The sequence below is a fragment of the Pongo abelii genome, chromosome 11, assembly GCF_028885655.2.
Source record: "Pongo abelii isolate AG06213 chromosome 11, NHGRI_mPonAbe1-v2.0_pri, whole genome shotgun sequence".
Taxonomy (NCBI): Eukaryota; Metazoa; Chordata; class Mammalia; order Primates; family Hominidae; genus Pongo; species Pongo abelii.
In genome coordinates, this window is record NC_071996.2 from 124865236 (window position 1) to 124887590 (window position 22355).

Genomic DNA, 22355 nt, shown 5'->3' on the forward strand with positions numbered 1-22355 from the left:
GCTGAGTCCTTAAAAAATGTTCCTAGGCATGGTCTTCATTCCAGTGAAAGAGAGATGACTGTAATTTATGCCACAAACAAAATACAATGGTTGTAATTCCAAATGGAGAGAGAATCAGGGATGTCTCAGAAGCTCAGTGTCCGGCAGCAAATACAGCATCAAAACTCAGAGGCAGTGTTCTATTTCTATAGGTACATGTATTTTACAGACTGGTGATGAACAGAAAAGTACTTCTGAGAAACGATTTGTTCCAGGTCTAATTCAAATGACCGGCAGTCATTTCTGTAAGCCCCACAGTTTCAGCAATCTGTACACCAAGCAACGCTGCAGATATTTTTTTTTTTTCATTTCTTTAATTTCAGAGGGCGAAGACGAAGTAAAAAAAGTGCAGTTCTTCAATTAAAGTGCATGGATGAGGTAAACTAATTTCAAGAGTTTTGAGTTTATTCAGTACTGGCTCAGACGGGAACCATCCTGCCGTGTATCTGCTGCATTTGGGTTCGCATTGCCTGGACACTGCTCAGAATCTTATTCTGGTGCGTGATGGCTGTGATACCAATTCTTGCCAGGTCCCTGTACATAGGGCGACAAAAGAGGGACAGAAAAAGTCACGGGGACTGACAATCTCTTTGCTTGGTCTTCATGCAGACACACATTTGAATCAGCCACAATTAATACAGCACAACAAGGCAGGTGTATTAAAATGTTTCATTAAGCAATTTAATGCAACAATGTAGATACTTTATAGAGGCTGTGTAAAATTATACTCAGTCAAAATGAGAGGCATTCCAGTTTTGTTTTTTTTTTAAATGAGTAGGATGATTATGCAGCTCAAAGCAAAAAAAAGAAAATACTATTAAATCTAGATTTACCCTTTCGTGTTACATCGTTGAGTACTTACTCCTGGTTCACGTGCACCACAGCCTCTAGTGTGGTATAACCAGCAGCTGTGAAGTTATCCTTATACCGGTCCATTTTAATGGCCTGGAGCCAATCGCCCACTGATACCACAGCAGAGAATTCAGGGGAGCTTGGATCCAACAAGGCAGTGTTAGGTCTAGAAAGAGAACAGGAAAATATAAGCAGAACGGAGATACCAGTGAGACAAGAAGACTCAGAAATCTGATTGCCTCAAACAGGCAAGGAGAACCGAAAAGCTAAGAGAAGGTTTTAAATGGAACAACTGTTGTTAAATGTAACCATGCAATATTTTGCTCTTAACTTCACCAAGTTGCTAAAGCATGTATCAATCATCCTATTTGTTCTTAATTCTATTTCCTGCGCTTGTTTTATGTGGCCCTCTGAGGGCATTCATGCTCATAGCAGGTCTTTTAACACCCTAGCCTGGGGTGAAGACTGGGACAGCCCTCATGGCCAAAACCTGTTCAATCTTTGCAGAAAGAGTCCAATCCCTGCCAGTACTGAATATTACAGACTTTCGTTCAGCAACTATGGAAACCCTAGTGAAGGATGAGTAAGGAAAACTGCGAGCTTGCTACCTGCCAGACTGGATGGAAGCAGAGAAAACAGCAAGAATTCAAGTCCAGCATGCTTCCAGCCCAGTCTGCAGGCAGGCTTGGGGCATTCAAACAAACTTGGGACAGCGGGGAGTTAATCCCCTCTTTAATCAACCCATGCCTGACCAGCACGAGTGCCAAGGCTGGCAGAAGAATGGCCACTTTGATCACTGTTTGGATTGTGGAATGTGCTTCTCGTATTCCCTTGCTGGGGTTCCTGAATAATGATTTCAACAAATTCAAAGCACTTCTTATTAGCTTATTTATTAGTTTACTCATTTCTTAGGCCAGGTATTTTCTATTAGGTCACTGTCACAAGCAATTACAGGCTGGAATTCTGCCTTTCCTAATGATATTGACATATAAAAAATCATTTACTAATAAAAACTATTAAGAGAATTATAGTTAGTTATCTTCATCACCCAATTGCTGAATAACCATAGAGTAGGTCTTCATGGGGGTATTTTATACTACCTTTACTATAATAACCTGTAGAAAAATACTGCTACTTGTTAAGTCATAGTTTTTGAACTTCTGTTTTTCCTAAAACTTACGGAATGTGTTTGATCTTAACATTTTGACCTGATTTTCAACGTGATACTATGTTTAAGTACAAACATTTAAATCACAATTATATCATTACTACTAAATTTTCAACCAAAAAACTCTTTCCTTGTAAAAACAAAATTTAGTCGATATAATGCTTTAATTTTCTACATAGCAGAATTAATCCAATTCGATTTTTAAATTTTTCATTTTTATCTAAATTGACTTGATTTGTATTTCTTTTTTATATAAATATTTTAACAAAGATTTGTTTTATCAGTCAGTTTTGTGTCCAAATAATACCTTGCCATTGTAACCTTTCTTTTGTGTCCATTATTTCAATGTAAGTTTGATTTTCTAAGTACAATTCTGTAAATGTTTACCGCAAAAATAATCAAGATGTAATTATTCTTTCAATTTTGAGTCAATAACAAATGTTACCACATAGAATCTTGGACATTTAATTGAGTGCGGATATATAGCAATAATATTTGTTATTAGACAAAAGCCAATAGTTTGCATTTACTTCTGACTTTAAGCCAAAAGCATTAATGAGGAAGATGCAGGTTCTGAGCACCAACAAGGTCAAAATGACCTTACAATGAAAATATCTTCACTCAATGTCAATTAACTTTAAGGGTTGTTCTTAAGCTTGTTCTGGAAGCCTTTGTGCTCTTGGTGGCACACCATGATATTAGCCTAATTTTGTGCTGAGTCACATATCATGTTATACTACATCTCATTATAGGTAAGCCATAATAAGCTTCAAAGCTATTTAAGTGTCATCAGCGAAAAGAATTTAGAACTGATAATAGTGTATCTAATACCTCAACTTGTTCTGTACCTTGGGGCAAAGCAGATGCTATGTGGTAATAGTGGTTGAATGACTTATGGTAACAGAAGAAGTACCAAACACCAAAAAACTGGCCTTGAATGGACCCTCAGACAAAATACATGGGCTCTGGTGCTGAAGATCTAAAAGGTGGAAGAGAAGTCAGCTAGATCTGGAAAGGAGGCCTTATAGTCGTCTATCTCACTCTCTTGGAGAACAGAAGAACAAGAAATAGCCTCACAATAGTAGAAGACTTTTTTATTTTTTTTAGTTTACATAGTGACCAAGTGGCAGAGGTGAAATGTTAATTCAGCCCTTTTCAGTGTTATTTGAAAAGAGCTAGATAGACCATTGAGCATTTTGTGTAGTGGCTAATGACGGATTTGAAAACCTGGAGGAGAATATAGGGTATCGCTACTATCTATTCCACAGTTCTCTTTTTTTCCATGTAATGTGTTTTCCTTCTCTTCTAGAATCTTTAGTCTAAGTTTTCAGGAGGAAGAGGAGAACACCACAGGGCCTGCAAAGACTGGGAGGGCTTAAATATTGTGGGAGAAAATGTCCTTTTATTTTTAACACAGGATCATGATGAAACAGAAGCCTGTGAGAAGCTCAGACTTGGTGTCTCACCTCTCGCAGGCCTGAGTCACCTGGTCTATTATGCCTGTATTCTAAAATAATTTAACTGATAAAGATGGTCTACACCCTTTCAGATGAGACTACTGATATGTAGGTATCTTGAATCTTATACCAGTAAAGTCCATTCTCCATGTAGAAAGTTCTCACTGAACTTGTAGGACTTATAGTATCTTTATGTTCTCTACAGACTGATATACTTCTTCATTTTGCTCATTCCAAGAAGATAACTACCTCTTTCAGGTGGTCCAATCATTTTGGTCTTCAAAGTCCTTCCCAAACGTTCATCTGCATGCTTTGTAACTCAATCATTTCCTATCTTGGCCCTGTTTCCTCCTACTCTGAAAGGCTCAGAAAAGGGAAACCAGAAGAACTGAAACCTAATGAATCTCTGTCTTACAATTAACACTTTATAAGTCAACTTAAAATTGCCGTGCTTAAAGACCTGTTTTCTAATCTTTATTTCTTACTATTCCAATGTTCCTGCCCCATTTCAAAATATAGCACCTACTGATCTGAACGTCTTCTAAAAGTACATTTCACCCCTCTTCCTAAATTTCAGGCCTGGCATCCTAAAATAGGCATTCAGTTATTTCTTTGCTACTATTATTATTTTTTAAAGTTTTTTCCTTATAACTATTTGATGCCTGACAGGTATTAGTTATTCAAAATGCTGAATACAACTACCTTAAATACTCTACTAATTGAGAAAGAAGCCACCCAGGTTGCAGAGAGCCGTGAAGTGGCCTCTGATGAAAAGGCAGGAATTTAAGTGAGTCACCACTTGCCTGCCTCCTCTAATGTGTTCTTTCATGCATCACTATTAAGTAAGCATGGCTGACCTGGAGCTCTCCGTCCCTGTCCTCTTCAAGCTGTTGGGGTTGCGGATGAGTTTGTCCAACATGTTGACAATCTGCCCAAATTTAGGCCTGTCGCTCCTCTCCTTCTGCCAGCAGTCTAGCATCAGCTGGTGGAGTGCAATGGGGCAGTCCATTGGAGGGGGTAACCGATAGCCTTCCTCAATGGCTTTAATCACCTATGGAAGACAACAGGATGGTACGTTAATCTGCCAGGCAAGCTGCTGTTCAAGGTTCACCCTTCCGACTGGCATGTTTCTTGTGCATGAAGCTGCCAGCAAGCTGGAGCCTGGGAACAGCTCCAACTCCTTCACATGAGCCAAAGCTAGACCTCAGTATCGCTGGCAACCGGAGAGGGAAGCCAGCTGTTGCAATGAGGTGTACTCTAAAGGGAAGACGCATCAATGTTCTCAAGTGGCTAGAGCCCAATCAGATCCACAATGTGGTGTCAGTTTTGGTGATGGCCCGCAGAGATCATGTGGCCCTGCTCCCTGCCTCCAGTCCCCTTCCCCGCTCCATTCTGCTATTAGCACACCTAAACACTCTTCGCAAAAGAGACTCTGGCTTAGTGCTAAAGACCTCCCTTGGGAAGCAATTAATAGCTGTCTCCAAAATGGAATTTTCTTTGCCTCCTTTTAAGCCCCTGTCCTCTTACATAGACAGCCAGTGGGTCAACACCAGAGTCCAAGTCCAGATGCCCAGCCATTTTTTCTTTTGGATTACTCTACCCCTAGACACCAACTCTGAATTTCTTTCTTGGTCTCAGTTGGCTGTCAGTCGACCCTGTTAAAGGGTTAGTCAGTAGATTTTTTTTAAAAAAGTAAAAAACCATTAAAAAAATTCCTTCTTTTGGGGCATTTACATTTTAAAGGAGACCCTCGCACATCTAAAGAAGGAAGTTATAATGGTAGATGATAATTGTCTTATTGGCCAAGACCATCCAGAGTGTCCAGAGTGGGCTCCTTGCCTAGTAAGTCATAAATAACTCATTCAACAGTCTCTTTGCTAATTCTAATTTTTCTAATCTGTCTTCACAGGCATTAAATTATTTTCTTACAGACTTTTCTCTAACATCCTCCCCCTGCTTTGGGGTATAAATTCCAATAAAGTAATATGGTAGGACATGCCAAATTTATAGAGGAGAATTACTTCACAGTTTTTTGGCTACTCATTACCTTTGTTTATGGATATCCTCTGAGATTCTGGAGGTGCTTTTATTTGTTTGGGAGTCTAAAAGTTTTATTTGCTTTAAATCACTCCATTTATTTTTCTTTCTATCAACATGATAGCTGCCAGAGAAATAACCAGTAGTTGAGCCATCCCAATGACTTCACTGGACTCACCCTGTGGTGGGTCTATTGACTGCTCAGAAATTGGCCTTTGACAGAAAAGAGTCTGTTGAGTCCAGTGTCTATGGATTAGTATGACTGTGATCTTTTTAATAAGAGCACCGTTTCAGTTTAACAAATCATCTTGTGATTTATTAAGCCCTCTGATCCTTTTTCTCCTATGTATTTTGCCAATATCGTGGATCAGTATCACCTACTTTTCTTTGTAAAGCAGACTTCTCTATGCTGTCTTATTGAACCTTATTCTATTTGTTTCTAGCAATTGCACTATGTCAGTTTGATCACCTGGGGTTCTTTTATCTTCCCAGGTGCATGGTGTTGACTCTAGACTTGATGAGAACATTTTGCACTGAATTGAGGAGAATGAAAGTAACCCTGGGCTGATGCCAGCGGAACATAAATTGTTATAACCCCTCAGACTGATTAATGGTCTTTCATAAGCTCCCTATCTACTGCCAGCTTGGAAGATGGCTCATAGGTTAGCAAAGCATATTTTCTCAGTTTACTGCTAAATATTTTGGGGGGCAGAGGATTAAACCAAACAAAAAACTTGCTAAGTTTGACATATTTTCAACAGTTACTTTCACTCCATTTACCATATGCCAAATTAATTCTATGCATCAAAGTAATTCTCCAGATACATTTCCTATTGATTCCTGTTCTACATAGAATCCAACACAGAGACAAATAATAGATCAGTATTATTTGTGAGCAAGAAATGGCTTCAGATGCCTTTTCGTGGATAAAGCCAGAGAACTGAAAGTTCAAAACAACAGAATTGTTTATATATATATATATATATATATATTTATAGCCAAAATTACAGATCTGAACATATTTAGTGTAGAAAACCTGACATCTTTAGATACTCTGCTCTTACGAACATTTGGCCATGATTTCAACGGAAGAAAAAGAAAGCTTAAGTATTGAATAATTGCAGTAACTACATTTACTATTTGCTCATTTAGGGTTTTTGTCTTTGTCCCTGTGAGAGTCTGTAACCTGAATCCAAATGTGGCTACAAGAAGCTACTAGAAGCTGTCTGCACAGTATAATCACATAAACAATAAATTACATGCTATTCACCTCCATAGTCTTTTTCCAGCCTGTAATTACTATCACTTAGGCTAGCTGCTTTCTTCCCATCTGCTAAGAATCTTCCCTTATAATTCACAGATTATACAATGTGAACACTACCATTCCCCTTAATCTGGTTGGTCAGCATAGAGAATTCTTTTTGCCCCACCAGACATGGAGTGCATTTCTCTATTGCACCGAACATTTTTTTTTTTTTTGAGACAGAGTCTCAATCTGTGGCCCAGGCTGAAGTACAGTGGTGCGATCTTGGCTCACTGCAACCTCCGCTTCCCAGGTTCAAGCGATTAGCCTACCTCAGCGTCCTGAGTAGCTGGGACTACAGGCGTGCGCCACCACGCCCAGCAAATCTTTGTATTTTTTTTTTTTTTTTGAGACGGAGTCTTACTCTTTCACCCAGGCTGGAGTGCAGTGGCGTGATCTCTGCTCACTGCAATCTCTGCCTGTTAGGTTCTAGCGATTCTCCTGCCTCAGCCTCCTGAGTAGCTGGGATTCCAAGCACGCACCACTATGCCTGGCTAATTTTTTGTATTTTTAGTAGAGACGGGGTTTCACCATATTGGTCAGGCTGGTCTCGAACTCCTGACTTTGTGATCCACCCGCCCCGGCCTCCCAAAGTGCTAGGATTACAGGTGTGAGCCACAGCGCCCGGCCTGCTTTGAACATTCTTTAATTGATAAGGCAACCTGCATCCTATTTCTTAAGTGCACGTGGCTCTGTCAAGGCTGTGCAACTGCCTGTTGTTGGAGGAAGACAAGGCAGATGGATAGGTAACATTCCACCACAGAGAGAATTTTTGAAAAGAAGTTTCCAAAATATAATTATAACTGATAAACTGAATACCTTGCGTTTGTAAACACTCTCTGATAATGGCCTACCACATACATAAAAAATTAGGACAGTTTGAAAAGTATAGGTGGCCATTTAATTTTAATATGATTCCCAATCTTATCAGAACTAATGTAAACTTTTCCAGAATTAGCTAAAACGTGTTCTATTCTAGGAAGACCCCTTGATCAACGCTTTCTTTTATTTTTTTTCTTTCTCACTGGAGATGTTTGTAATTAAATTCTATTACTCTGGAATCTTATTAGTGTCATTATTGAATCCTTTTCTGAAACTGCAGTCATTGTGGATACTCCCTTACGAAGTAGTCCAGATGGTACATTTAAAGGGATGTGCATAATTTACCAAGGGTCATTAAGTGAAGCTTTATTTCAGAGTCCTCAAGGGGTGAGCTCTAATTACAATGATGCCAGCTTTAAAATATTCACTAGTTTTCTTTCAACAAATCTTTCATGTCCGTTTTATCATATGTGAAATTTATTTTTTCATAATCTTTGTATTTTCTTAAAATTTAAAGTTTAATTTTGTTTTACTCTGGTTTGAAAGTTCACCAAGTAAAAATACTATCCCATATTTTTTATCTGTGAATCTGTGTGTGTATGTATCTGTCTCCCATACTGTACCATGTAGGCCATTTAATTCTTGTCCTTGAAATCAATAGTTGTTGGTTATAATGTTGAACTAGCTTGCTAGATATATCTGTATTAAGAAATTTGAGTTTAATGTATCATTTCAAACCCCGTGCCCACTCCATCATACGGTAATGCAGAACTTCCTGAATCTCAATGTGAAAAAATATATTTCAGAACATAGAGACTTACATCTTGATTGGACATATCCCAATAGGGCCTCTCCCCGTACGACATCACTTCCCACATAACGATTCCATAGCTCCATACATCACTTGCTGATGTGAATTTACGATAGGCAATTGCTTCTGGCGCAGTCCACCGGATAGGAATCTTGCCACCCTGTGAACATTTGAGCCATAAGTTATTCCTTAAGTACATCACTGATGTGCCATTTTAGATTCTGAATGTAGTTCCTGCTAGCCAAGCAGGACAACAGCATTCTTGAGATAGCTCTCAAAACAATAAGACACTTGTTCATTTTAACGCAAGTCTTCCAGGTTAACACAGTTCTCTTATGTTTTCTTTACTCACAGGGAAGTGACTAAGTAATCTAATTATGTTTTTAAAGCCTACCTGTTATCTGAGCTCTGCTTAAGGCAATATTCTAGAAAAAAAGAAATCTCAGGTTTTACAAAATACATGTTATCCATGGGGTATCAGTGATATGTAGCTGACATTTGTTTGATTTTTTGTTGGATTCTCTCACCCAGGAGCACAAAGGAAGGCAATGCTTACACTGCTTCTAAAATCATGAATGAAGGAATTTAAATATGAACATTTCTATCCATCACACAAGTCTACCTCCCCTTATACAGCATGAGAAATATGTCCAGTAGCTAGGGGATGATATGATAAATAGGCCTTTAGAGAAAGCCAAATAATACCAGATACTAGAGCTATTAATCACTTTAATGGAGTAAGGGCAGGATATTAGTTGTAATTAAATTTAAAAAAAAAGACTTGTAAAATGGTAAAGCAAGTGAATATCACCCAGGAAAAGTTTCAAAACACACTTTTTTTTCCTGCCTCAAATGCCTTATTTGTTTATGCTTAGGTATAAGGTATTTTCAGTCAGGTTTTCAATGTCCTAGGGTTCCACCTGGGGAAATTAATTCAAGTCTAATTCAGACCCTTGAGGTATCCCCAGGGCTATCATTTAAAAGGTTTCTTTGCTTTATTAGGTAGGGCTACGAAACAGGACAATAAATTGTACTGGAAATTGCTTTGATACATTGCAGTAAACTCTGAAAACCCAGTGTATTGCATTCATCCTTGTTACACACAGAAGGACACTTGTACTGCCTTCCCCCCTGCTTAAATATTTGGCTAAGGTTTTATCTATGTAAATGTATCATTCTAGAAGCCTCCTTTAACTTTTCTTTCTCCAACTACTGGAAAAAAATAAAAGATCTTCAGCATTCACAAAGATGTATTCTTTTCTAAATGAATGGACTTGGAATTCAAAAGAGGACAAGCATAAGAATCAAAACTGGAGCCAAACAAATAGAATACTACAGCCCCCTGCCCCCTGACAAAAAAAGCTCAGCCAACCAACCAACAAAAAACCCCCAATGCTTGGGATTGCAGATGCAAAATTAGGCGTGTTAAAAGGGGAAAATGGCTGGTAACTGTCAGCTTCGTGTTGATTTTAACAGTGTCAGTGTTAATGGCCAATAACTGTTTTATGATTCTGTGTTTATTCCATTAGTATTTTATATTCAGATAGTCGAGCTAAGATAGCACAGCCATTAACTGTGTACTTAAAACTCTTAACTGTGTCCTAATGCCCGCTTATCTACCAGTGGTAAAATGAAGGCCGTTAGATACCAGAAAACCTTGCATGGCATAAATGTTTTATAAATCCCGTATATACATTCTGAGATTTGGTAGCCAACCAACTAGAAACATTGCTTTGTCTCATTTAGAATAAGGATTTTTTTTTAAAGAATAGAAAAAAGGCAAATACAAAACCTAAAACAACAACAAAAATAAAAAAAATGAAGGAAAAGGCAGGAAGACAGGCAGGCAAATACAAGTGCAAAAAAATAAATAAGCGAAGCTACCTCCTGATTTTCTCAGTAATTGATCATTTGTTGTGTAAACTGATCCTTAATGCTTGCTTCTCAGCTCATTTTTATTTAAGACACCGTCTTATTGTTCATTAGCACTTTCTTCCCCCTGCCCTCCCAAAAAAAAAAAACATAGAGGGAAAGATAATTCATTTTGCTTCTAGTTTGTGGCTGTTAATATGCATACATCTAGAGTCAGCTTCAAAATCCCTCTTTTATTGGAAACATGGTTTAAAAATGGATGCAGGAATATGAGGAGGCTTCAAGGGATGAGAAAACTTAAAAAATAAAAAAAATTACAAAGGGCTTCAATCTCAAAGGGAGAAGAGAGGAACAGTTTCACCAGAATGAAAGCCCAGATGTCACCAATCTTTCTTACCCTGGTGGTGTAAGCTGCTTCCGGATCATCCTCAAGCACTCGGGACATGCCAAAATCAGACACTTTGCAGACCAAGTTGCTGTTCACCAGGATGTTCCGTGCGGCCAGATCACGATGCACATAGCTCATATCAGATAAATACTTCATCCCAGACCCAATGCCACGAAGCATGCCCACCAGCTGAATGACTGTAAATCTGCCATCATTTTTCTGCATAGAAAAGGAGTGAGGAACAATCGCATTAGCATTAGCCCAGGTTAATTCTCACCAAGCATTTATTACTTGAATCTTTTTGGATATCTGTATCCGGTATGCAATGAAACTCAACATTATTTCCAGGCCTTTCTGACCAAAGTCACTAATTCACTAGCAGACTGTACCCTAGGAGCTGGGTTTGCTTCCTGTGATAGATGGAAATTATCCAACTGTAATGAATCTATGGCTCCAACAGCTCCACATTACAGGAATAAATCAAAAACTACCCTCATTGAACATGGATTATTTAATAGCCTTAAAAATCACATCATTCTCCATTTCTCCTCTTCTTTCTTTGCCCCATTAAAAAAAAATCCACGAATACCACCGAACACAATGAATACAAGGACTCTGTTTGTTAGGAGTTTTCTAAATACCAACATTCTTGAGTTTAATATAAAGTAGTCACATACCCTGAGGAATGCATCCAAGGAGCCATTCTCCATGTACTCTGTTATGATCATTACTGGTTTACCTAGAGTTTTCAGAAAGAAAAACACAAACCTTTGATAAGCACTGCAGTTAATGAGATAAAAATGGGCTGTGCACAATTTTACTGCCAAGACACCTGTCTTGTGTGATCTAATTTAATTAAAACAAGCCAAGCTTATGCCTCAGCTGTGGGGAGCTAGGAATGAAATATTAAAAGGACGAGTAGGTTTAAATTCCATCTGGATAGTTAACCCTTTGGGTGGCTTGTTGACAAGGTCTTTAACTAAAGTGGCCTCTGGTATCCAGGGAGCACATGAATGGATAATTGCTCTCTCAAGCAAAAGGGGAAAATGATAAATGGGGAGGCCTGTTTCAATGCAAAAATAATCTTTAGGATAATTAATTTATTTTGTCCTTAGAAGAGCCACTTGTAAGAAGCTAAGGAGGTCAACAGGCAGATAAACTTCTTTTTTTTATTTAGAGAAATCCATGTTTCAGGGAGCAGTAGCTATGTTGAATCCTTCCTTACCCAGACACGTCTTAAAACCAAGCATGCAGCCGGGTTCGGTGGCTCATGCCTGTAATCCCAGCACTTTGGGAGGCCAAGGCAGGCGGATCGCCTGAGGTCAGGAGTTCGAGACCAGCCTGGCCAACATGGTGAAACCCCCTTTCTACTAAAAATACAAAAAAAAAAAAAAAAATTAGCCGAGCGTGGTGGCAGGTGCCTGTAATCCCAGCTACTCAGGAGGCTGAGGCAGGAGAATCACTTGAACCCGGGAGACGGAGGTTGTAGTGAGCCGAGATTGCGTCATTACACTCCAGCCTGGCCGACGATAGGGAGACTCCGTCTCAAAAAAACAAACAAACAAACAAGCAAGCGACTTCTCTCCACTGTCTTGCTCAGCTCAGGCGCTCTGTCCTTTCTCTTCACTTTCCCTAGCTAGGAATAAACTTGCTTTGGTCTGATTCCTTAAACTGCCTACCTCAAAAAACAAACAAACAAAAAGCCCAGAACAGTCACAGGAAAGGTTCAGTAAATTATTTCATCTGAGACAGGAATTTAAATTCAATACTAGAACATCCTTATTTTCCCCATTCCCCGCCCCGCTTTTTTTTCTGCAAAGAAATAAAAATGATTTTAAGCTCTGAGCGGAATGAGGTGGAAACAAGATTTTCACTAAAGTCCTCTTTCTGAGGACTTTAGGACATAAGAACCATTCTTTACTTTCTTGATCACAGGCAATGGGCTCAAGGTCTGAAATTCTTTCTTTCTAAAGGGTATTGTTGGGGAGTGGAGGGTGGGAATCATGAGGTGTTTTTTTGTTTTGTTTTTTCTAAGAGAAGGATAAAACAGGTCCCTAAAATATTCCTTTGGAAGAAAATAAAATGTCAGTTTGATACACCAAAAATACTCACACTGGCAGGGCATGGTGTCTCACACCTGTAATTCCAGCACTTTGGGAGGCCGAGGCAGGTGGGTCACTTGAGGCAAGGGGTTTGAAACCAGCCTAGCCAACATGGTGAAACCCTGTGTCTACTAAAAATACAAAAATTTGCCGGGTGCAGTACACACTTGCAGTCCCAGCTTCTCAGGAGGCTGAGACAGGAGAATCACTTGAGCCCAGGAGGCAGAGGTTGCAGTGAGCCAAGATCGTGCCATTGCACTGAAGCCTGGGTGACAGAGCGAGACTCTGTCTAAAAAAATAAATAAATAAAAATAAAAATCACACTTTTTATTGCTGCATTTACTGATTATTTAGACTTCAGTCTAGAAAAATGGGCTGAAATATTTCACCGCTGAAAAGTACCCATAATTATTCTAAAGAAATACATTTTCCACCCAGTGATTCCATCAGCTTATAATTTCTGGCATATAGGGGATGGGGAAATTTTTCACTTTAGGGGCAAAAGTGTTGAAGAGTGGGTTTTTAATTCCATGAAGTCCAATATATCAATCTGTGATATTTCTTGATTGCTTGAGTTTTTGGTGTTGTGTCTAAGAAATCACTCAGAGGCAAATGCTTTTGCATTAGAAGATAGTACCATGGACATTTGATTTTCAAATGAGGAAAGAAGGCTGGTAGAAAAAGTGGGAATCTTGGTGCAAACCAAAGGTGCATAAAACCACTTTTAAGTCTTTTCTCTTTGCTGGCAGGGGTGTGCCTGCACATCCTCTATCAATATAAATAGGAAATGCTTAGTTCTCAGATTCATTTATCCTCTATATGTGTGACCAGGGTTTTCTACTTAACAAAAAAAAAAATTGCTGGGTGCAGTGGTGCGCACCTGTAGTCCCAGCTACTCGGGAGGCTGAGAGAGGAGAATCACTTGAGCCCAGGAGGCGGAGGTTACAGTGAGCCAAGATCGTGCCACTGCACTCAAGCCTGGGTGAAATTTTTTTTTTTTAAGAGACAGGGTCTGGCTCTGTGGCCTAAGCTAGAGTGCAGTGACATGATCATAGCTCACTGCAGCCTTGAACTCCTGGGCTCAAGGGATCCTCCTGCCTCAGCCTCTTGAATAGCTGGGATTCCAGACACTAGCCACCGAGCCCAGCTTGTGACCATAGTCTTCTGACAGAACAAATGTGCCTAAATGAGTTTTAATCAACCCGCCTCAATCAAAAGATACTTTGTCAACTAACGAGAAAGGGCAGCCTCTCTTGGCTGTGCATTAACACCTCCTTGCATTTCACCAGATCTCTCTGGAGCTGTGGAGACGACAGGAGAGGATCCAAAAGTGAGGGTCATGCGGAGAATTTATGGTCCTCCTGCCAATTTAAAAAGTTACTCATGTAACTGCTGGTAATGAATTCACACGCTTCCACTCTACCCTTTCACCCTCACACCTCCCTAGTCGGACTCTTGGCACCGTCTTCACAATTTTTCTGCATTCCTTTTTCTGTTTATTAAAAGTATCCATTTGTCAGATCCTTTATGAGCTCTACAAGGGAAATAAAGATGAATGTCTCCATAAGCAGAAGGGCTTATAAAATAGGCCTGGGCTGGGCTCTTGGATAGAGGAGTCTCCTTCCCTGCACCAGGCAGGGATGCAGTGGGGAGGAAAGGGGTGGGGGAAGGGAATAGCTTCTCCAATAGAAATTTTAAATCATTTTATTTCAGTGACAACTGCATTATGCAAATGTATCCAATCGTTTATAACAGTTACAGCTGTAATAGCTACGCGTTTTAGAGGCGCGGTGGGACTTTAATACAAAGATCCCCTGTTTCTTCTCTCTTCCGCAGAGGTGCTAAGAAAATCACTGTCTGCAACAGGAAAAACACCCTAAGCTGAACAGAGTCTCCTTTTTAGAAAACGGACCTGCAAAAGTATTTAAAGGGAATGTTATCTTTTAATTAAAGTAGTGAAGGGCTCTGGGCGGCCCTGAAGGCCACAGGCAACAGAAAAATATCCTGTCTGTAAAACTAATCTCAAAAAGCAAATAGAGCTATTCTATGCTAATTATAGCCTTCACCTTAGGCAGAAAATTATATATCCTTCGCACCAAGGTTCTTTTTTTTTTTTTTGAAAGATTCTGAAGATGGGGAAAGATGTACCTACTTCTTAAGACGTAATAGCACCACTGAACACATACGAGGTATTTACTGAAAAAATTGGCTATTGTGCTAACCACTCTAAATATTCTATTTCATCCCCAAAATAACCTTATAAGGCAAATGCTCTTTTTACCTCCATTTTACAGATGAGAAAACTGAAACAGAAAGATTGAACAAGGAGTCCAAGGTCATAAGCTTTAGTAGCAGCAGAGCTGGTACGCGGTCGTTTGTCCCCAGGCCAATGGTTCTCAAAGTGTGATTCCCATACTAGCAGCATTGGCTTCACCTGTGGTGAGCTCTCTAGCACTCCAAACTTACGGGCCACACACCACCTGCTGAATCAAACCTCTGAGGAGGAGGCCCAAGCAACTGTCCTAACAAGCTTTCCAGAAGATTCTTATGTTTGAGGACCCCTGAACTGTATAGTGTATACTTTCTCTCCCATTTTAGTAACCACCTCATTTCTTCTTCCTAAGGATTTTGTACTTTGTGTCCTACTAGCCACCTGCTCCAGGCCTAATGTCTCATTTTTTCTTTCTTTTTTTCTTAAGTAGAGACAGGTTTCTATTAAAAAATAGAGTCCAGGTGCCTCTGTCACCTGGACTGGGGTGCAGTGGTACTATCATAGCTCACTAGGAATGATATGGACAGGACGCAGGGAAATACTGGGTAGAAGAGGGTGGTTCCCTGCAAAGGCCCCACCTTCAACCCTGGAAACCATGGGCGTTCACTTAGGAATAGTCAAACTCCAGGGGAAGATTATCTTCCTATTCCTTCCCCTTTCCAGCTCCCCATCCCACTGAAAGCCACCTCCATCACCCAATAAAACCTACACATTCACCATCCTTCAAGTCCATGTGACCTGATTCTTCCTGGACGCCGGACAGGAACCCAGGTACCAAGAGGGGAGGGTGAAAAAGGCTGTCACCCTGACTCTCCACTGAGCTGGTTAACACTTAGCCATCCGCAGATGACAACTGCTAAAAGGGCATTATTTGTAACATACACCTTCTGGGGCTCCAGAGGTCACTGGCAACCACTTGCCCAGGCTCCTGCAGGTGCTAAACTGTGTGCTCCCCCTCCTACAAGAAGTTTGAGCTCGGTGGCCAAGCAAAACAAGTCACACCCCATTGCAAGTCCCACGAGGGGTCCAGGAAACTTACCCAACTGCAGCCTTGAACTCCTGGGCTCAAGTGATCCTCCTGCCTCAGCCTCCTAAGTAGCTAGGACTACAGGTATGAGTGATTATACCCAGCATCAGCTTTTCTCTTTAACCTACCCTCCTCCAACTGCTTCACCCCACTGAGGTGGCTATATTGCCATTACTCTGCACACGCTGACTGAAGATGCTTTCCACAGACACCTTGAATCAAAGAAGAAATGCCTTGGCCTTCCAGGAGACATAGCCCCAGGCTTACAAGATCCTTGACTTGTAGTAACTGTAGTGTGTATGAGGGCTTTTGGAACACAGCCACCTTAAACAGGGACTGCCTCAGCTGTACTGACTATGTGGCACTTTGTAAGTTGGTCTTAGCCAGCCTTACAGATTTATTCAGGGTTTGCTTCACAAAATGCATCTGTTGAGCTGTGTCGCATTTTAACTGAAGCGTGGTTCACAGGCTCAGTGAATGCTAATGGACTAAAAAAGGAAAGTTCAACCAGGTGTTACTGTAAATAGGTGCTGAACTGCAATAGCCATAAATCAGGCAGAGCAGACAAGCAAATCCCCCAATATATTAAAGATCCCCAAGCTTCACTCTCTGCATCTGGAACCAAAGATTCCAGCACAAGGTATGGCCAGGTTTTGTTGTGCTTTATAGGAAAAGTACTTAAATTTTATTTTACTTACCATCTGCTTGAGCCTACCCTATAACAATCAGTTTGGCCTAGCAAATATCTGAAGGATGGCATGGCATACCAAAAATCTGCAATGTTAATTTCTCCAAAATCTCACACAAGCTGCCTTGGAGATAGGGTATCAGCCAAAACCAAAGACCCATTTAGAGCTGACTACAAGATTAATGACTTGTCCTGCACTGATTTCCTCCTATTAGCAATCAGTGGGTCTGCGCCATCTGTCATTTCCCTAGAAAGAAAATGTGTGCTTAATTTCCCAGTAACTTCTAACTTGGCTTTGTAAAGGGGGTGACCCACGTACATTTAGTGACCACGCCTTCCAAGTGAATGATGTTCGGATGGTCAAACTGTCCCATGATGCTGGCCTCACTCAGGAAGTCTCTCCTCTGTTTGTCTGTATAACCAGCTTTCAGAGTCTTGATAGCCACACAGATCTCTCTCTTGCCAGGCACTTTGAGACGCCCACTGCATACCTCACCAAATTCACCTTTGGGAGAGAAAAAGAATCTATGATGGACCAGAAACACATTCAAGATGAAAGAATAATAGCTAACATTCCTTGAGTGCTTGTTACATACCAGGCCGTGTGCTAGTGCTTTGCATAGATTGTTTCACAAAATCCTCCATGCAACTCTGAAGTAGATGCTACTATTAGCCCCATTTTATTAGAGAAAACTAAGGCTTAATGCAAAAAACCTACACAAAATCTTAGTAAGAAACAGAGTAAATATTTTGAATGCAATCAATCTGATTTCAGATCCATTAAGTTTCTCTCTAAGAATAAAATCAAAATTTGTACTAGAGTTCTTTATAACACATGGTATTTTCTTTATAACACATGATATTTTATACTCAAAAAAAGGAAATTTCATGCATATACACACATATAATATACTCACAAAAACGTTTACATAATCCACACACATATTTAACATCCACCAAGAAAACAGACTCATTAGCAGACAGACACTCAGACACTTACCAACTCCTATAACTTTTTCAATCTTAATGCAGGATGCATCAATTTCTTTGGCAAACTCTCGAACTGCTTGGTTGGGATCTTCGTACGTAAAGGGGTCCACATATGTTCTTACACCTAAGTGATAAACATGATAAGTTGGCTGAATACTTCTAAGGAACCACTAATAAACATAAGTAGTCTGGGTCTAAAATTACCAAACATAGGAAAAGTCAAGTTAGCTGTATAGTCTTGACATATGAAAATGGTTAAATTCTTGCTCTGGTTTTCATTAGTGGGTAAACAAAATATTGTTAGCTACTTAAGAGGCTGCAGCTTTACTGACTTCCTGGAATGTCTTCACACTTCAAGGACAAGATTTTTAAAACAACCCATCCCATGGAGGAAATTTGGATTGTGTTAGCTAAATACGATTGTCCCAAGCAGTTGCTCATAGCTCCCTTGCCTTTGCATGAAGTCCTACCCACTACTTCCAGTTATCCTCCCTTAGGGAAGAAAATAGAAGCATTTTAATTTCAAACAGCTCTTTCCACATGCTGTCACAGTTTGCCCAATATCTGGATGAATTAAATATGTGACCGACAATTAACAAAATTAGATTAAACCTAAGTTAAAATAGACAATAAGGTTAATATCAGCTAGTTGATTTGAGAATACAGACTCTGTAGTGGACCTCCACTTCTTTTCTGGTTTGGAAAGAAGGTGTCATAAGCTAAGATATTCAAGTTTGCCAGAAAGTTTCAGCTGGAGATAACCATTGTAGCCTAACTGTGAATGGTCTGGACATCAGGAAGTACGATTCAGCCATATCTCATACTACTCATAAACTAAATTTAGATGTGTTTGCAGGCAGCCCAGTGACAGATATCTGGGCCAAGAGGCAGAAGTCATTGTAAAAAGCTTTGTCCTGGCATTTGCACCTCTCCCTCCTGGAGCTGTTGGGGTACTGGGGCACAGAGGGTATGAAGGACACCAGTTGGCCCAGTCCCTCTGACTTTCCAAGCCTGTAGGTCTTCTCCTCAACCCAGCACCATTGGTTAGGAATAAGCTCCTTAAACTGGCAATTTCTTGCTACTTCTTTTTAATAGATCAGCTTTTTAAAAAAACATATATCCCATGTAAAAATTTAAAAAACATGATTTTAGGAGGAAACGAGGTGAATAAATGGGAAGTTGTTAGACACTCCATATTCCTTATCACTTTATATGCTATAGCCAAGAAAATCTTCAAGATGAGTCTTGTTACTCCCAGTCCCTCTCTTTCTTCTTTCTTTCTTTTTTTTTTTTTTTTTTTCTGGAGACAGAGTCTGGCTGTGTCACTCAGGCTGGAGTGCAGCGGTAGGATCTTGGCTCACTGCAACCTCCGCCTCCTGCGTTCAAGCAATTCTCGTGCCTCAGCCTCCTGAGTATCTGGGATTATAGGCGTGCATTATCATGCCTGGCTAATTTAGTTATTTTTTGTAGAAACGGAGTTTTGCCATGTTGGCTAGGCTGGACTCGAACTCCAGATCTCAAGTGATCTGCCCTCCTTGGCCTCCCAAAGTGCTAGGATTACAGGCATGAGCCACTGTGCCCAGCCAATCTTTCTTCTATCTTTCTGAACTAATATGTGAGTGACTTGTTACATGTGGCTATCTAAATATAAATAAGTTAAATTTAAAAATCACTTTCTCAGTCATATTAGCTACATTTCAAGTATTCAATAGCTTGTGTGGCTATTGGCTTACATTTTGGACAGTGCAGATATAGAACAATGTTATCTCAGAAAGTTCTAGTGGACAGCTCTCCTGGATAGTCACCAACCACTGTCCATTTAAAAGTCTTCTACTGGCTGGGCGCGGTGGCTCACACCTGTAATCCCAGTGCTTTGGGAGGCCGAGGCGGGCAGATCATAAGGTCAGGAGATCAAGACCATCCTGGCTAACACGGTGAAATCCCGTCTCTACTAAAAATACAAAAAAATTAGCTGGGGGTCGTGGTGGGCGCCTATAATCCCAGCTACTCAGGAGGCTGAGGTGGGAGAATGGTGTGAACCAGGGAGGCGGAGTTTGCAGTGAGCCGAGATCATGCCAGTGCACTCCAGCCTGGCCGACAGAGCAAGACTCCGTCAAAAAAAAAAAAAAAAAAGAAAGGTCTTCTACCTTGCTTAAGTCACTCTAGAGCCACTTTTAATGTCTTCTTTGACCCCTTTGGAACATCAAAATTAGAATCCGCTAAAAATTTATTGACAGTCACTAATTCTATATCACATATAGCCGGAAGTAGCAATTACTGCTACATTTCTTATTCTTTTCCTCCTCCTCAAATTTCCAGCTTGGATGAAAAAAAAATACCCATTTAATTTTGCCACCCAGCTACAAAGATGAGCCAGCTAGACTGATAACTTTCTTAGAGTAGAGGATAAAATAAGGAAAAGTAAAAATCTAAAGAAACTTCTCTACCTCATCCCACATCTTTAATCTCACCATCCAAATCGCCCATTTCAGTTTGATACCCAGGAAGTACATTATTGGGATAAGGAATAAATATATTATATTATATAACATTAATAGCCAAGTAAAATATTTGGACATGTTTAAACTAGAAAACGTGCGACGTGCTCTAAAAATAAAATTTTTTAATCCAATTTTTTGTACCTTGATTCAAATGTTTCTCTTCATCCGCTTCTTGTTTGGCTTTACTATATTTACTCCGCCTATTAAAATTTTTTTAAAAAAGAGAATTATTTTCCTCAAACACCTAAGCTTTAACACATGCCATAAGACAAATTCTTTGCTACTGTAAGTCAGGCAGGTATGCTAATGTACATTTCAGAGATGAGAAAACTGAGACTTACAAGAGATGAAATACTTGTCACCCGGGTAGTGAGTCATGGTTTTAAGCTCAAGCAGTCACAGACACCTCTGAACCACAATTTTAAACTGAGGTGTCTTACAATAGGTTAAAGCAAATATTTTATAATGTAATTATAATTTAAAATCTCTCAGAGGAAATTTATCTTATTGAAGATAAGTTTATTGGCTATTTTTCCATTTATATAAATACGTGTGTGTATACATATGTACATGTGTGTACATGTATGTGTGTATATGTATATATACATTCTGAATTAAATTTCCATGTGTAATTCTGCATAAATCAAATGGCAATAATGTTCAGTATGTGATAGGTAATAGTAAATATTATTGCTATAACCAGATAACTACTACCACAAAACTTCATTATCATATTACATGATACTCTTGAAACAATACTTTTGCGGTCACTGGTTTCGGTTGCTGCATACAAATTCCCAACTTATTAACAAAATGTTTAAAAGTAAGTATTTGCTTTGTACTGAATTATGTTCCCTAATTTGTAAAAAAATGAGCAAGGGTAAAAATGAGAAGCTTTGTTTTGCTTTGCCTAATTCACTTTCAGTAAAATGGTGCATTGTCTTAAACCTGGCATTCTGCTCCTACAACTTTTAATAGTGTAAATCTGGCTTTGTTATAAAGCTTTGTGGATTAGAAATCTTCAGTACATATAAATCTTCAATCAGAAATGTATACATATCTCTTATACAAACTGGAAAATCAACTCAAGCCTTGCAAATCAAAAATCTTGAATATATATACATAGTGAGTCAGGAGAATATATCTCACTTAAAGGAATCAGAAAATCAACTCAGTTGATATCACAGCTGTTTAAAGCTTGGGAAGTTGAGACCAAATTAGTAAATAAAATGTATACATTTATGTTTCTGTCAGAAAGGTACAATTTACACTGGAATTTACATTCTATGTTTTCTTAGAGCTTCAAAGACAAGGTAAGGCAAGACTCTTACAGAAAAAGAAACAGGGTCTGAGATAAGGAAAAATTCCCCCAAGGCCAGGTGTCTTGGCAGTGTGGTCCTGTCAAAATCCTATACCCTGAACTCTTAAACTTTGAACAGGTAGAAAGGCAGATGATTATGAAAAAGAGAGAATAACAGAGAACCTAAAGGAACTAGGCAGTGCAACAGAGAGACAGCGGATCCCGGTCACATGCTCCAAGCTTCCCTCCCACATTCCTCTCCTAATTGTCAGCAGCGCAGGAACCAGCTCAGCAATCAGCCCCTCAGAGCCTACAGATGTTTCTCCATGGGGATAATTCCCTGGCAAATAATAATACCTTGCACTTTTACACTGCATTTAACTTTTCAAAGTGCTCTCATTTCATATATTATCTTCTCCCCTAACTGTTTGCAAAGCAGGAACCAACTTAGCAAAACAGAGACCCCAGTGACTACAGTTAACTGTGAAGTACAGTATTTCAGTCCCAAATCATAAGCTTGCATTTTCCTTTGCATTTAACTTTTCAAAGGGTCTATTTTTATTTATTTATTTATTTACTTATTATTTTTTGAGACAGTGTCACTCTGTTGCTCAGGCCGGAGTGCAGTGCCATGATCTCAGCTCACTGCAACCTCCACCTCTAGGGCTCAAGCGATTCTCCTGCCTCAGCCTCCTGAGTAGCTGGGATTATAGGCACCTGCCACCA

General features: G+C 39.7%; 1 protein-coding gene across 1 annotated transcript in view; it reads right to left on the bottom strand.

Moving 5' to 3' along the window:
* Nucleotides 1-297: 297 nt before the first annotated feature.
* The window catches only part of EPHA4 (EPH receptor A4), a 147882-nt gene continuing 125824 nt past the window's right edge, over nt 298-22355 (bottom strand). Inside the window, exons 10-18 of the mRNA XM_024243504.3 lie at nt 20471-20529; nt 17839-17952; nt 17158-17343; nt 11427-11488; nt 10759-10968; nt 8500-8649; nt 4374-4567; nt 902-1057; nt 298-573 (exon numbers count right to left, since the gene is read on the bottom strand). Of these exons, the coding sequence (XP_024099272.2) occupies nt 459-573; nt 902-1057; nt 4374-4567; nt 8500-8649; nt 10759-10968; nt 11427-11488; nt 17158-17343; nt 17839-17952; nt 20471-20529 (1246 nt within the window). The 3' untranslated portion in view covers nt 298-458. The remainder of the gene's footprint in view (nt 574-901; nt 1058-4373; nt 4568-8499; nt 8650-10758; nt 10969-11426; nt 11489-17157; nt 17344-17838; nt 17953-20470; nt 20530-22355) is intronic.